This window comes from Truncatella angustata (assembly GCF_020726525.1).
Source record: "Truncatella angustata strain MPI-SDFR-AT-0073 chromosome Unknown BKA67scaffold_3, whole genome shotgun sequence".
Taxonomy (NCBI): Eukaryota; Fungi; Ascomycota; class Sordariomycetes; order Amphisphaeriales; family Sporocadaceae; genus Truncatella; species Truncatella angustata.
In genome coordinates this window covers 3,939,168-3,954,177 of record NW_025763383.1, presented here as the reverse complement: position 1 = coordinate 3,954,177, position 15,010 = coordinate 3,939,168, and the positions used below count along the sequence as shown (strand labels likewise).

The 15,010-nt window shown below is 49.7% G+C and overlaps 5 protein-coding genes across 5 annotated transcripts; 4 read left to right on the top strand and 1 right to left on the bottom strand.

Moving 5' to 3' along the window:
• Positions 1 to 274: 274 nt before the first annotated feature.
• Positions 275 to 3,088, bottom strand: BKA67DRAFT_516408 (oligopeptide transporter protein; the record flags this gene model as incomplete). Its single annotated transcript, XM_046097810.1, has 2 exons — positions 275 to 823; positions 884 to 3,088. 2 exons carry the CDS (start codon positions 3,086 to 3,088, stop codon positions 275 to 277), a joined length of 2,754 nt encoding a protein of 917 aa, XP_045960415.1.
• Positions 3,089 to 5,922: 2,834 nt separating this feature from the next.
• On the top strand, positions 5,923 to 6,950 carry BKA67DRAFT_516563 (uncharacterized protein; the record flags this gene model as incomplete). The annotated part of the gene is made up of 2 exons (XM_046097824.1): positions 5,923 to 6,533; positions 6,599 to 6,950. The coding sequence occupies 2 exons, from the start codon at positions 5,923 to 5,925 to the stop codon at positions 6,948 to 6,950; spliced, it is 963 nt and encodes a 320-aa protein (XP_045960414.1).
• A 1,247-nt stretch (positions 6,951 to 8,197) lies between these two features.
• On the top strand, positions 8,198 to 9,124 carry BKA67DRAFT_515200 (uncharacterized protein; the record flags this gene model as incomplete). The annotated part of the gene is made up of 1 exon (XM_046097709.1): positions 8,198 to 9,124. One exon carries the CDS (start codon positions 8,198 to 8,200, stop codon positions 9,122 to 9,124), a length of 927 nt encoding a protein of 308 aa, XP_045960413.1.
• Positions 9,125 to 9,898: 774 nt separating this feature from the next.
• Positions 9,899 to 11,509, top strand: BKA67DRAFT_515879 (general substrate transporter; the record flags this gene model as incomplete). The annotated part of the gene is made up of 2 exons (XM_046097761.1): positions 9,899 to 10,000; positions 10,067 to 11,509. The coding sequence occupies 2 exons, from the start codon at positions 9,899 to 9,901 to the stop codon at positions 11,507 to 11,509; spliced, it is 1,545 nt and encodes a 514-aa protein (XP_045960412.1).
• Positions 11,510 to 13,440: 1,931 nt separating this feature from the next.
• Positions 13,441 to 14,698, top strand: BKA67DRAFT_256379 (Asp/Glu/hydantoin racemase). The gene is made up of 2 exons (XM_046095793.1): positions 13,441 to 13,841; positions 13,890 to 14,698. The coding sequence occupies exons 1-2, from the start codon at positions 13,752 to 13,754 to the stop codon at positions 14,553 to 14,555; spliced, it is 756 nt and encodes a 251-aa protein (XP_045960411.1). The 5' UTR covers positions 13,441 to 13,751; the 3' UTR covers positions 14,556 to 14,698.
• Positions 14,699 to 15,010: the final 312 nt, after the last annotated feature.

Genomic DNA, 15,010 nt, shown 5'->3' with positions numbered 1-15,010 from the left:
CTTTTCTGAATGGCTAGATACTAGTTATTGTTTGGGTGAGTTGTGGGAAGCTATAGATTCAAATTTTATTTGTTAATTTGATTGTTGTATGACGAACTATATCTAGGCATAAGCCCACCTCGGCAGTGAGTAGTTCCCTGGGAAGTCCCGAAACTAGCCTCTCAAGCGCGCTTCTATTCTGTGCCGAAAGCTACAAAAGTTGGGGTCGTGCCCTGTCCTTGAAATGAGTCAATAGAGTCCTGTCGTGCAGGTGTTCACTCATTGTTCCCCTGCACTAGGACCATGTGTCGGGACCGAAATATCCCTTTTCAGGCAGGTCAGGAATCAAAGCCACCTGACCAGCTCCTCCGTCAAGTGTTGCCCCGAGTACATTATTACCCCACCAGTCAATCGTTTGGGGATGATATTGAACAGCGAAAAAGATGATGAGGCCGGAGAAAGCCACGCCACCGGTAAGTGCGGCTGAGAGTACGTAGTTGTATTTCTCCCACCACGCCGTCTTGTACCTTCTGAGGTAGTACATAAAGGCAAAGGAGACATAAAAGCCGCCAGTCCAATAGGTGAGGTTCAACGGCGCCCACTGCAGCATTCCGTTAAATAGGAGAGAAGGATGGACATGCTTGAGCGAAGAGATTGGTGTGAAGATGGCGGCGTTGATCGGCTTGAAGACTGCGGCGGGCAAGACGGATTTCGTGGCCTGGCGGATGGATGATCCGAATCGCTTAACGCTCCACCAAACGAGAGCAAGGAGGAAACCTAGCAGGAAACAGTACTTCATAGCTGGATAAATCTGGGAGAAAATTCTCCCTGGGCCGATGGCACCCTATTATGACAGTGTCAGTGCTTTGTTAGAAAGTGTGTTTAGAAGGGAGATATGTCTTACCCAGACGACAGAGGATGAAAAGTAAACCTTGGAGCCGTTCGCACAATTGAAGCGGGAGGGCTGGTCTGGAGTACAGATTCCAGGAACATCGTTGTCAGCCCATTGCACCACTCCGTAGGCAACGATGGCCGTGATGACCGCACTCGTCACTTGACCACGATACATTGCCCGAGGGGGCAACTTGGAATAGAAACCCATTTTCTGGTCGGATATGTAGTTATCCGCTTGGCCATTGATGTTATATCCGAATGCCTTGACGAACATGAGCGCCTCTGGGCGTCCAGGTAAAGCGTAGCCAATGATCAGCTCCGTAACTACGTTCAACCCCTCGGTCGTACCTGAGATTGCGTAGAGATATGACATGGGAATAAGGAACACCAGGTTGAGGGCTATCACGAAGAAGACCGTCCAAACAGGTGTATCGAGCTGAGGCCAGTTAGTCACGATAACTATCGCGAATATAAAGGCGACAAGGGCGATCATCAAGAACCACCAATCGGGAACTTCGGGATAACTGCGCATAAGCTGTGTGAAGGGATCGTCGAACCCGTCATAGATTGACGTCTCATCATTCATGATGTCGGCCAGGTGCCGACCCGCCTCGCGCACCTGACCCTTGGCGAGTGATGACGTCGCATTTTTCAGGCCGATGAAGATCTTCTTAATAGACGAGAAAGCAGCCTGTGTCATCGACCTGTAAGCTTTGAGAAGGGGTCGCCAAGAATCAAGCAAGATAAATAGCATGGTGAATGGATAGAAGGCGAAGAATGCACCGTAAAGGAGCAGGTTGCCAGCACTGTAGAATGCGGGAGAATAGTTCTGGTAGGCTTCTTCGACGAGGGTTCCAGTACCGGGAATGATGACTTGGCTAATGTTGTACGAGTTGCCGGTGTTATCGAAGATGCCGGATGAGTTGATGGGAAGGTAAGATGACCAGTTAACATTACTCCAGTAGAGTGCGATGATAATCAAGCCGCCCAAGATTGCGCCCAAGAACTGTTGAAAGAAAGAAAAGAAGGGATACGCGAGGGGATACGAGTAAGCCGATATCACATTCCAATCAAAAGTCGAAATGGGGTTGAAACCAAGACCCATTTGGGAACCAGTGATCATGTTTACGTTGAAGTTGTTGGGTGCGATCCACGTCATCCAGGCAAAGTAACTTAGGGCGGGGAAGATGAAGTCCGGAAGCCAGAAGTAAACGAAACTGCCACCAAATACGAAGAAGAAGAACTTGTACCGCGAGATCGTCCAACCGTGCACTGTTTCCTTGGATTCGGGCACTAACAACGCCCTGTTCAGTGCCAAGGTTGGCAATATGTGCGGCCACAAAGCTTCCGCGGGGTAAACAACGAAGCGGCGGAGCAGTCCTGAGAATCCCAGACCCATGAGCTGAGTAGATAGCAAAAGCAGGATACCGTAACCGGGGGTGAGCCATTGGTCATGGTAGTAGACGGTCTGGGTCTGGATGTTCCAGAAGCAGTAGGCGGAGGTAAGTCCGACGTCGACGATGATGGTGGAAAGCATTTGCTCTTTGTACGACCAAGGCCCGGGATTAAGTGAAACCCTTTTACCACCAATATTGAAGCCCCAGTCTGGCAAGACGGCTGCAAGAAGTTTTCCACAGGGGTAGAGCAGAATTTGTACAACGGCAGATGTCAGAGTGATCGTAGGGTAACGCGAATTGAACAACGAGTTGGTGAATTGGGCAATGACAGCCCAAATGTAGCCAAGAAGGTGAGCGCGAATGGTTTCGGCGGGCATGTTGACGTCGTCCGTAGGTGTAGTGACGGCGCGGACCTCAGGGTATGGTGAGTAGAACTTGTTCACCGCCGTCTCCGTCTTAAGTTCCAACTCCCATTCTTCGATGCTCTGCCCCTCGAGAGGTCCTTCGGCCAGGGCGGCGAGCTTCACTCGCTGGCTGGAGGAGAAGTTATAATCGTACTCATGATCCTTGAGCAACTTTTGAATGATGGCTTTACACTCATCGACAGTCAAGGTATCGATTTTGTCAACGACGTAGTGAATGTCATCCATGGGGGCCAGGCCATTCTGGTTATCACCAAGCTTCTCCGTGAGGTTTTGCACTGCATCTTCAACATCGCGAACGGTGTCCTCATGACCAGTCTTGTCGTCCGCAACTCGCTTCGTCGAGTGGTCTTCCACCCCAACGGAGTCGTCGGTGGAAGATCGTCGCAGGGCCATTGTACCTTTTGCCGCGGCTACTGATCGTAAAATTCAACTGAATAGTCGATAGATGACAAACTTGGCAACAACTTGGCGGAAGCTTGGCGACTTGGGCTGAACTTTATACAGATGATTTATCTATTCGAACCCACAAATTCCTAGTTCCGAGGTTTCTAGGTGCTCAGCTATGCTTCGCCTTCCCGAAACATACATTACAATCGCAGGTGGCTGACAGGGTGTCACGCAATCAGCCCCTCTTTCGAAGACGGAGCCAACAAATCACGGCCTTGCAACCCTGGATAAAAGGCCATCGACATGATTTCTACAAGACGGTTGCAACCCATCCTCGCCATCGCACTGCAAACCCCGCTTGGCCATTTCTCATCATCGCACTACTGCAAACATTTGCTAATTCGCCGTCAATTGACGGCAATGCACCTTCCTATTTGGGGCGTCGTCGTAAGACCAAAAAGGCTACTCGAGATATGTACCCGTGGTACTAATTTCTAGCTCTCATTAGACCATATATTGAACTGACATTCTACCACAAAAGAGATCTGATAGAACGAGAAGGAATTTCCGGATCTTGAGCTCGCTTAAAGACAGCATCAGGTGATGTCGGCTCCGTCGTATAACCGATCGTCGCTTGCGATAAGGTCGATCATTAGTTGTGAACGTAGCCAATGATACGAGAAGAATTTGGTCATTGAGAGCAGGTTTTCTATTCGACCTCTTTGCTCGCAAACGCAGATATTCTAACCCTAGATACAGTCGTGACAGTGGTGGGTAGGTTGGCAAGGGCACAATGGCTAAATCGCGTAGCGCACCATTCGATGTTACTTTGGTATGCCAAGTCTCCAATATTTATGCACTCGTTATAGTGAATAGCTCACAGCTGAAATAGCTCTCCGATTCGTTGATCAATGTAGAAGCTGAGTTCGGATCAAATCTAAAATCGATGTTTTGCGCCTTGCGCTCTCGTGTGTTGTCAACAGATGTCGACAGATGCTAGTGCGTATAAGAGGCAGTGTGGCAGCTCTAGTCAATTACTTATTTCATTCCAGATATGAGTGTCAGCGACAGCAATCTGTTAAATGTGTGCGTGTCGGTTTTCTTGCTACCGCCGCCCATGCTGTTTGATATGATAAGTTGAAAGATAAAGACGACTGGAAAGAACAAACGTTTTCGGTAGCGGATTGGCTTCTCCAGACAGCTAGCGGCGCGTGACAAAACCTAGGGCCGACTAACCTAGTCTATTAATGGTAACAACGATAGGTGGAATAACGTACTGGGAATGGAACATTCTTGGCTCGTCTGGGCCATGATCAAAAGGACTGTGCCCGGTACTTGGTAACGCCAGAAGCTCTGCTGGGGCCCAAAGTGGTCGATGGCTTCCGCGGATTGCTGGTATAATCTTGTGCGTATACATCATTAGACATTAAAACCAACGGCCAAGTCGGCTCAATTCCAGCTTCGATAACATAGAACTTACAATTTACCTACTTCGACTCTTCTCATATGTTGCTAGCACAAATCTACCATGGCTGTCAGTCAAATATTGAATTACGAACCCGGCGGAGATGGAGTTCACTTGACGTGCTCTCGCCGTAACATGCGCCATTGTCGCCTAGTCATAGCCAGGCCGCTCAGTATTCACGATGGGCCATTTATTTCCAATTGTGGTGGCTGTTGAGATTATATCGCTCTTCGATATCGTACACAGCAAGCTTTGAGGGCAGGCAAGTCCTGCTTGAACCTAGTTGCAACCCAGGTATCGGCAGTCAAATCAATCACTATGTTTGAAGTCAACAAGGCAAGGAAGGCTTATCGTTCCGCATGATTCTGGTGAGAACGGCACTTATACATTCGCTGCTTAGTCATAATCTTGACCCCCTCGAGTGCTGCGTTTCCAAGAGGGTCGTGCCTTGTCGAAGCATATGCTATGCAGCGAGCACTGATAAACCAAATGAACTCTGTCCTGGTCTAATGACAAATGTTTTCGAGGATGGGGAGTAAAGGAAAAGAACGGCAAGCTTGGAGGCATGTGTATAAGAGATTATCGCGGACGTTGTACTATAAAAAGTCGGGAACTGTCTAGTCAACGGGCGAAATCAAGCATTCTTGGCAAAACGTCTTGCATTCAAGCTTTACCGCTTCCAATATTATCATAACAGGGTACCGCGTGATCTTGCATCACTCAGTCAAGTAGCAAGCAAGGTATAATGCATTGTAACCATATTAGTCCGGTCGGGCCGAGGAATAGTTTGCCAAGAACAAGCCGATACACAGTTTTGGGAATTGGTAAGAACATGGTGCGGACTGAGAAGGCGACTGAGGAGACTCCTCTCTTGAATGGAATATGCAAATACGGTGAGCACAAATTGCATTAATTTTGCAGGAGAGGATGGATTCTTTCGCCCCATGGTCTGAACTATATCAGACGAGGCGGTGGTGGTATTGAATCTCAATCGGTTGCGATTATGGTCATTGCTCTGCCATGGTAGCACTACATTGGCATCATTTGTCATCACAACTGCTGAATTTTGCACATGATCCCAGAGTCTCACACGCCAAATATGGGCAACGCACATTTTGATGTGCCCTTCTAATCTGTCACAAGTATTGCACGCCCTTGAGACCCATTTCGAGTAAGAGTTACCCCGCATCGCGACATTTACATTGGGCCGGATGCCCCGCAGCCGACCGGACATTGAGCCATGAGATGCTCGCAGATGTCTCTCGCACTCGCAAGGAGGTCAAGTATTCAGTCTCAATCAGCTTGAAAAATTCGATAGCTCGAGGTCAACAAAATTTTACGAAAAGGCTAGAGTTGGGTTTCCTCTTGTATCATCATGGCCGCCACAGTCCCATCTAAGCTGCTTATCATCGGCGCCACGGGCGTTATTGGCAGATACATCACAAATGCGATTCTTACCTCCAAGTCTATCAGCAGTCTCTCGCAGGTCTCCATCCTCACATCGCCAGCGACAGTATCAAATCCAGCAAAAGAGCCGCTATTGTTATCATGGAAGTCGAAAGGGTTAAAGATCATTACTGGTGACATCAATAATACCGACGATGTGCGCAATGCTTACAAGGACGTCGACACCGTTATCTCCGCTCTCGGCCGAGGCGGACTGCTAGAACAGATCAAGTTGCTGAGACTTGCTGAGGAGAGCAGAAGTGTGCAGTGGTTCTTCCCCAGTGAGTACGGCACGGATATCGAATATGATGAGACGAGCAAAGATGAGAAGCCGCACCAGAACAAGCTCAGAGTACGCGCGTTCATCAGGGAACACATCAAGAGGGTCAAAGTTACGTATGTTGTGACTGGTCCCTATGCAGACATGTTCCTTGATTACAAGCCTGGTTTTGAGTCGGCTGGCGGTTACGATGCCAAGAACAAGGAAGCTGTGCTGGTCGGAGATGGCGACGATAGGATCGGGTTCACGACGATGCCAGAGTGAGTTGTTTGATCTCAACACCGCGAGTCAAACGGATGAGAGCTTGCTGACAAGAAACATGTAGTGTTGGAAAGTTTGTGGTCGCTGCACTTGCAAACCCACAAACGGCCCAGAACAAGGCCCTGAAGGTTCAGTCATTCGTGGTGACAGCGAAGGAGGTTCTGGCCGAGTTCGAGAAGCAAACAGGCTCCAAGTTCGACGTCAAGTATACGTCAAAGGACGGGCTGAAGCAAACGGAACAAAAGCTCTGGGCCGAGGGTAATCCTTCAGCTACGCTGTACACCCTGAGAAGAATCTGGTCGGACGGAAAGACCCTGTATACAAAGACGGACAACGAGAGTCTTGGTGTAAAGCCAGACGACCTGGAACCATTGAGCGCTGTAGTTGGAAGGGCTGTCAGAGGCGAGGGTTTCTAGACCAAGCATGGAAGTGCGGAATGTCGGTCAAGATGATTCGGCTGTAGATCAAACATCCTAGGAACTATGCCAAAGCCTGTAGGGACTTTTCGGCACGGAGGTAGTCTGGTCGAACGAACACCAATGGAGATGCTATAGTACGCAAACATACAATGGCCCCACGTCTGCGAGGAAGCCCGGGAACTAAAATTCACCTGTTAGCCATTTCGAGCAGAAGATGCGAACCAAATTCGCTCTGCATAACAAGACCGTAATAGCAGCGGCACATGTTACGCACTTCTAACTGCGTATGTGCCAGTACTGATCGGAGATCATACCTCTGGTACATTGCCTGCTTGCGCAGTGAGTAACTTAGACATCAAGGTGCCTAGAAAAGTTAGCCATTGGTAGCGGAGCTGGAGTGCCGCCATTGGCAGAGCTCAATCAGTGGGTGTGGGGGCATTTGAGCTACTGAAAGCACCCCACTAAATTTTTTCTTAAACTTGGGATTTCGGCTGAACTTTTGCCAAATTTTTGGAAGAGGGCGCTGATCACCAAATCAGCAGCATTCGAATTCGAGTCTTTTGCGGACAGCCCATTTTCAATTCAACTCGAGTCAACTCAACTCAACTCAGTCCAAAGCATTAACTGTGCCGCATAATCAATCGGGCGTCATGGCGTCGGACAAAAAGGACAAGAAGTCCAAGCGGGACAAGGACGAGCACAAGTCTAAGAAGCGACACCGAGACACTGAGGCCCAGGCCGAAGAAGAACCCCGGCACAAGCGATCCAAGAGCGAGGCACCTCTGGATGGCTCTGCTGCAGAAACCACAGACGTCGCTCCGGATGAGCCCACCTCTGCCGATGCCACCGAGAAGAGTGGGAAGGCTCGCCGAAGCGAGAAGCGCAAGAAGAAGCGACAATCGCTGGGCGCCGAGGCAGATGAGACCAATGCGGATGTCGCTATGACCGACATGACGGCGACCAACGGTGCTGCCGACGAGGCAGCATTGGAAGTAGCCGACGCCGAGGCTGCTTCCGAGAAGAAGATGAAGAGGAAAGACAAGAAGAAGCACCAAGATCAAGACGAGTCCCAAGAGGTGGACGGAGCAACCGACGCAGTGGCAGAGTCGCTAGCTGCGCCAGAAGCCAACGCCGAGGAGACAAGGAAGCAGAAGAAGGAAAAGAAGGAGAAGCGCCGCAAAGACAAGGAAGCGACCAGTGCTAAACCCGCGACTCAAGACGACGCTGACGCTGACGCCGATACCATGGAGATTGACAACTCCTCAGCGAAGCATTCCCACCAGCCGTTCGGCAAACTGCCCGAACAGCCATACCCGTTCTTCACACAGCAAGTGTCGCAATACTTGCCTTTATATCCGCTTGGCATGATCGACCCGCTCGATGGCTACGCCGATCAACATCTCAAGCCTTTGTTGAATCACTACGTGCCAGCATTCGAGGGCGTACTTCTGGGCTACCATAATGTCCAGATTGGCGAGGCACCGGGCAAGGGCTCATTGACCGAAAAGAGCGAGAACTCGGACGAAGCTGTGCTCGAATCAATAGACGAATATGCCGTGAGCTTTGGCTGGTTGACAGCCAAGCTTGATCTCTTCAAGCCGTCAAGGGGCGCGTGGATGGAAGGGTCGGTCAACATGCAGACCGAGGGACATTTGGGTGTGGTGTGCTGGGGTATGTTCAATGCGTCCATTGAGGCTGGACGACTTCCTAATGGCTGGCGCTGGGTGAGCCTTCTCGGCAGTTCGAGGTCGAAAGGGATTTCCGAGGAAGCCAAGTTGCCGACTCCTGAACCTGCCGAGGATGACGGGCAAGATGCTACGGCGCAATTACACACCACTGGCTACTGGGTAGACGATGATAATCAGCGGGTCAAGGGATCAGTACGATTTCAGATCAAGAATTTCGAGGTTGGCGTGAGTGGAGACTACGGCTATCTCAGCATCGAAGGAACCATGCTTGACGCCAGGGCCGAGAAGCAGAGGTCGACCGATGAGCTGGAGAAGTTGCGCAGATGGAAACTCCGAAACGGTGCTTCGAGAAAGGAACAAAAGCGATTGCCAGACTTTGCCATGACCAAGTTTGGTATGGATGAGGAGGAGGAACTAGAGGACGAGTCGAAGCGAGCTGAAGTATGGAAGGGAAGTAGACCTGCTAGCGAGACAGCCGAGTGAAGCGTGTAGACGGCTGATGAGGAAAAGGTCTTTCGAGCATGGGATACCCGCACGTCTTCTACAATTTCGAGATATAAAACCACTCTTTCTAAATATCTAGTGAAATACCGTACCCTTCATTTCCTCTGCTGTGTGGCTTAGATTATGCTCGATGTCGAGCTCAGCGCTCATCACATATCCTTGCGATGCCCATTTCACTCCACTGGCCATGACCAGTCCATCTGGATTGAGTGGTAAGCAATTCAAGTAGGCACCGAACCCCATATGCGCATATACGAGACACTCTCTATCAAACATGATCAACTCTCCGATCACTGCATATCTATGTATTTTTTCCGTTAGGTAGGTATTCTCTGTTCCAGAAGGCGGGGCAGCTGATATGTAATAACAAAGTTCACAGTACCCAGTTGAGTCTCGGGTACATCCGACTTGGCAGCACCTGCGACTTATGTACATATTACTTTGTAACGTTAGCGGACTGCAACACTCGGTACGTACAGGACAGGATAACATAATCAGCTCAACATCCCCCCCCCCCAATCTCACCTACCCTGGCAATAATCCAGCGCACACGACGATACTGCTGCGCCAGTACGAATCCAACCCCACCAAATCATAACCATTGGGCTTCCTCGAGCATACATCATGCTTCTATCTTGAATTCACAGCGTATTCTTTGTACCTAGGTCAGACTAGACTAACCTAGTTGCTTCTTTATCTGCGCGAACAGCAACGGGTATAACGCAATCAAGCACTCTTGTCGGGCATGCCAAGATGGCTTCTAGACTAAGCCAATTCACGCGAGACGTCTCGCCGTATCTCATCCTCTTAATTGCTATCAGCACCTTGGGGCCATTGCAATTCGGCTTTCACCTGGTAATTCTCCTTTTGCCCACATCTGCCAGTCGAAACTCGACATCTGGCTGACTCTGCCGTGTACAGGGCGAGCTGAACGCACCACAAGATGTCATTACTTGTCAGAAGAAGTCCATATGGGCTCGAACTGTGACCACCGCATTTGCCCGATCGAACCATGTCCATCCTACTTCAGACCTCCTCGACTGTATACCTATGGATAATGTCCAATTCGCTATTGTATCGAGCGCTTTCACCGTCGGCGGATTGATTGGAGCTCTCGGCGCTGGCCCCGTCTCTTCTTCCTATGGGCGGCTTTTGGCGATGCGCATCACAAGCGTTTTCTTTGCCATTGGCTCTGTTATCGAAGCTGTAGCCAGCGCCATTTCGATCTTGGCTATCGGTAGAATACTGTCCGGTGCCGGAGCTGGTGCCGCAACCGTCATTGTGCCACTCTACATCAGTGAGATCGCACCGCCCAAGGAGCGTGGATTCTTTGGTTTTATGACTCAGATCAGCATCAACGTCGGCATTCTCACAGCCCAGACTCTAGGATATTTCCTGAGTTATGGTTCGGCATGGCGATGGATCTTGGGCACTGGCGCTATCATTGGCGGTGCTCACGGCTTTGGTCTCTTCCTTGTGCCCGAGAGTCCCGCTTGGCTGGCAGCGAACAAGAGTGCTTCCCGTGCCAGACGTATTCTTCAGCGTATCCGCGGTAAGGACTACGACGTTGAGGAAGAGGTAGCTGCGTGGAGCCCCGGTGCGGAGAATCCTGAGGAAGAGGGTCTACTGGAAGACGATGCCGACGCCGAAATCCAAGCCTCCCGGTCAGGCGCCAACGCCGGTAAGGACGGTGGCAAGGACAGTGAACATCTTGGCTTTATCCAGGTCGTTCGCGACCCTGAGACAAGACCTGCCATCATTGCTGTCGTCGGGACGATGTTTGCACAACAACTATGTGGTATCAACTCGATTATCATGTACTCTGTGTCCCTCCTCGCCGATCTCCTGCCTATCAGCTCCGCACTGCTCACGCTTATCATCTCGGCTATGAACCTTGTTGTTACTATCGCATGCTCACCTCTGCCGGATAAGCTGGGACGCAAGGCATGCTTGTTGCTGTCTACTGTAGGTCAGGGCACGAGCGCCCTCTGCCTGGCTTTATCGATTATGTTCGGTGTCAAGATCCTCAGTGCCATCGCTGTGTTGACCTTTGTCGCATTCTTTGCGGTCGGCCTGGGCCCAGTACCGTTCATGATGGCGAGCGAGCTCGTTGGTCAAAAAGCCGTCGGTGCAACGCAGAGTTGGGGCTTGGGCGCCAGCTATATTGCAACATTCCTTGTAGCACAGTTCTTTCCCATCGTCAACGCTGCTTTGAACGAACGTCTGGGCGGCGCTGGCTGGGTCTACTTCATATTCACAGCCCTAGCCGTCTGCTCAGGCCTGTTCATCACGTGGAGAGTGCCAGAGACCAATGGTAAGAAGGATGCAGACGAAGTCTGGGGACGAACTCGCCGTCTTGATTGATCGATGCGTAGATTAGAACCTTGATACTTTACCTATATCCAATCAACAGATGAATTTCCTAGATGCATACGATACTTCAATACAACAGAAATCTGATCTAGTGGTCAGCGCTGTCTCTAGCGACATGAAGAACTATTCCCAGAAATGCCGTCACCGGGAACATTCGACCTGTAGGGTGCCCTCAAGTTGTGAGTACTCCCTTGGTGTATTTGCAGCTACATGCCGTCTCGTCCCGCCCCAGTTCTCATAGAGATGAGACCCAGGCCAACGTGAAAACTGGCACAGCGAAAATATGGACCATATTAGTAATGCTCCTCCTTGCAACGTTCTCGCATCACCTTCGCCTACTTTCTCACCCTCATCTTGTTCTCCGCCAACCGAAACCGGGGAGGAGGGCGCTGTTGACTCCCGACTGCTCGTTTCTCTTCTTTTCTGATATGCAAACTGGAGTTCTGTGCAATCCGATATCGTTTGTAGCGGTACCCTGCACATACTCATGGCCGATCTCACTCCAGGTTCTTGAGCAGAATATGAGCAGCCTCGATGGCTTGCTGCAACACGAAAGCGTCAGTTGCGGGATATCGAGTAGCATATATTCTACTAGAGATTGGCAGGGTCTAAAGCTGTCTTACGTTCCACCCAATGACTATGAAACTATCCGTGAGAAATTTGTCAAACCAGTGGCCTCGGTACAGATAGATTCGGAGAAATTGATCTCTATATCATCCAACTCAACAGTAGCGGAGATGACGTTGTGGGAACTACCCGGAACCACACACCACAGCGTATTGGTAGCACTACCATTTGTAGAGCTGCTTTGGCTGCTACCATCTCCCTCAGTCGGGTGACCAGTCTTGTAAGACTCGAGGGATCTGTGAAAAGGAGATCGGTCGTTTCTTTTGAAACCAACCAGATACAAGGTGAGGACAATGTAGAAAGAGACTGCGTGCCTGTTGGTCATCATGGCAGTAAATCTCCCGGCCAGCGCGGCAAATGACAAACTCGTGTATCTCATATTTTCTCAAGATTCTTTAGTAAATAGCTTCCGAAGTCCTGCTTAGAGTTGGGAACAGACGATCTATCCTTGTCTAGCAGTATCCTTGTAATATTTCCGAAATAGGTAATATATAAAGCTTAATATGGCTCTCAGTGTTGCCTATACATCGCGAGATTGCCCTCAACAAAGACGAGAGACAGCAAGTGGTATTCTCAGCAAGGAAATATGGGTTTCTCGGGACTAAACTAAGTCTTAGCAACTAATTAACACCCCGATTTTGTTTTACTATCTTTCTCGAAAGTTCAACCGAACGATACGAGTTACCCGACTATTCCCAGGCCATTATTGTCGAAAAGGGCTACATCGCCAGTCATCGTATTCAAGCGCCTTACCAAACCACATAGATGCATATAAATTGCCAAATCATCACCCTCGCGTATAGGTCGTATAATTATATCAACTATGCTACTGACCATGGACGCCTATCTCCTGCGAGATGGCAGTATAGGTACGCAAATTGGGCTTCCTTACTTCTAACGTGCCTCCCTTGCAGCGCTCATATGTTATTCGCATAGGCTCCGGTACTCGTGATGAAAAGAAAAAAAAACTAAGTGTAACGTAGGTACGCCATAAAATGACGTTATTGGTAATAACGTTGCCAAGAGTACTCAATCCTTCTCTTCCCCAAGTAGATTTGTGTGCGACTAAGTGTCATATACCGGTCGAAGCTGTTACAGTTTAATAGCTGTTTTACCACTCGGTGTTATAAAGGGAACAAATGCTGTGATGGGTTTGTTTTCTTTCCAATAATTGAAACCGGCGATTAACACATCAAAACAGATCATCAATGTGACAGGTCGGGTTGTCAAAACAGATTATTATTCGACCCATCAGCTCAAAGGTTGAAATATTCCATGCTTGGCGAATATCAGAAGGATCTTGCAACCACATGTCCCTCTGTATATTTAGTGTGGATAATTGCATGGCATGTTGGTTTTAACTTATTACATAAGAGTATCGCGTGAACATGAGTGTGGGAGGTTGCCACCACTTGTTGGGGTCATTTGACCTCCGCCTCCACATCCTCCACATCCTCCACTTTCACCACACTAATACTCTCGTTGTCAATATGATCGTAACGAAATACTCTGCGTCCCATTTCTCGATACCCAAGAGGGAGTGATTATTTCGTTGGTTTTCTTCTTCCAAATTTACTCATCTCTTTTGTGAAATTTTGTCCCCAAAATGACCAAGATTCTTGTGCTGAACCCCAACTCCTCCCAGTCTATGACTGATGGAGTGAAGAAAGTGGTCAAGGCTATATATCTACCAGAGGTACGGGTCTGCCTGTATACTAATAAAGACGTACTAAACCCACAATAGAATACCGATTTACATTTCTACACAGCACCTTCGAATGCGCCGGCCAGCATCAACAATGGAGAGGACATAGCCTCCAGCGTCGAGGCCGTGAAAGCTGATGCGTGGCGCTACATTGAATCAGGGAAGTTTGAGGGCATCCTGATCGCATGTTTCAGCGTCCATCCGCTCGTAGGAGAACTCCAGCAGCTGACTGGCACGTCCGGAGTCGCTACGGGCATCTTCGAAGCCAGCATCCTGACTGCCTTGCCGCTTCTCAAGCCCGACGAGAAATGGGGCGTGGTCACGACAGGGAAATTCTGGGAGAAGCACCTCAGCGATGGGGTTCAACATTTCCTAGGAGCTGGTGAAACAGACTCGAATGCAAAGTTCGCCGGTGTTGAATCTACAGGGTTGAACGCGTCGGATTTCCATCATGGTGTTAGTCCAGATGTGGTGAACCAGAAGATCAGAGAGGCTACTGGAAGACTCCTGCGGAAGGGCAAGGTCACGACGGTGGTCATGGGCTGTGCGGGAATGGCGGGCATGGAGAGTCAGATCCGTAGGGGTGCCGCTGAGGAGATGGGTGAGGAGTTTGCTGGAAAGGTTTTGAATGTAGTTGACGGAGTTACGGCGGGCGTAATACAGATTGAGCAGTTGTGCAGACAACAGCGACTTCTCCGAAGATAACTTGGGATACCAATTGAGTTGACGAGGTCGGTCATCTTGGCCCCCTCAATCAGGCTCACCAGGTTCCAGAGTCAGTTGTCACCTCGACATGGTAAGGATGGAACACAAAGCCTGCAGGTGTATCAATCCTTACCCGATGGGCCCCGATGGGACAGGTAGTAGTTATTAGGACGCAGATGCTTTTGTCATACAGATGTCGTCCTTGTGAAGCAATGACAGTTCCGATACAGTTGAGCAGCCTGACCAAATCAACAGACAGCGCTATAATTCCACTGAAGGCGGTTGATGGCGGGGCACAAGCACAGAAGCGAACAACCAAAATGTGGCTGTGCAACCAAACCATTCAGCGGTGTTACAACTAATAGTGACGGTCCTAACCTTAGAAGCCTGCGGCCAAAGCCCAATCAAGCAGCGATCCGAACTCCAATCGCCGACCCCGCCAGCTCATTCCAACA

Excerpts from the sequence above, each read along its gene's own strand:
- BKA67DRAFT_256379 (XM_046095793.1), top strand. The coding sequence starts at position 13,752 with ATGACCAAGATTCTTGTGCTGAACCCCAACTCCTCCCAGTCTATGACT. Across the intron at positions 13,842-13,889 it reads AGGCTATATATCTACCAGAG|AATACCGATTTACATTTCTA; the intron begins GTACGGGTCTGC and ends AACCCACAATAG.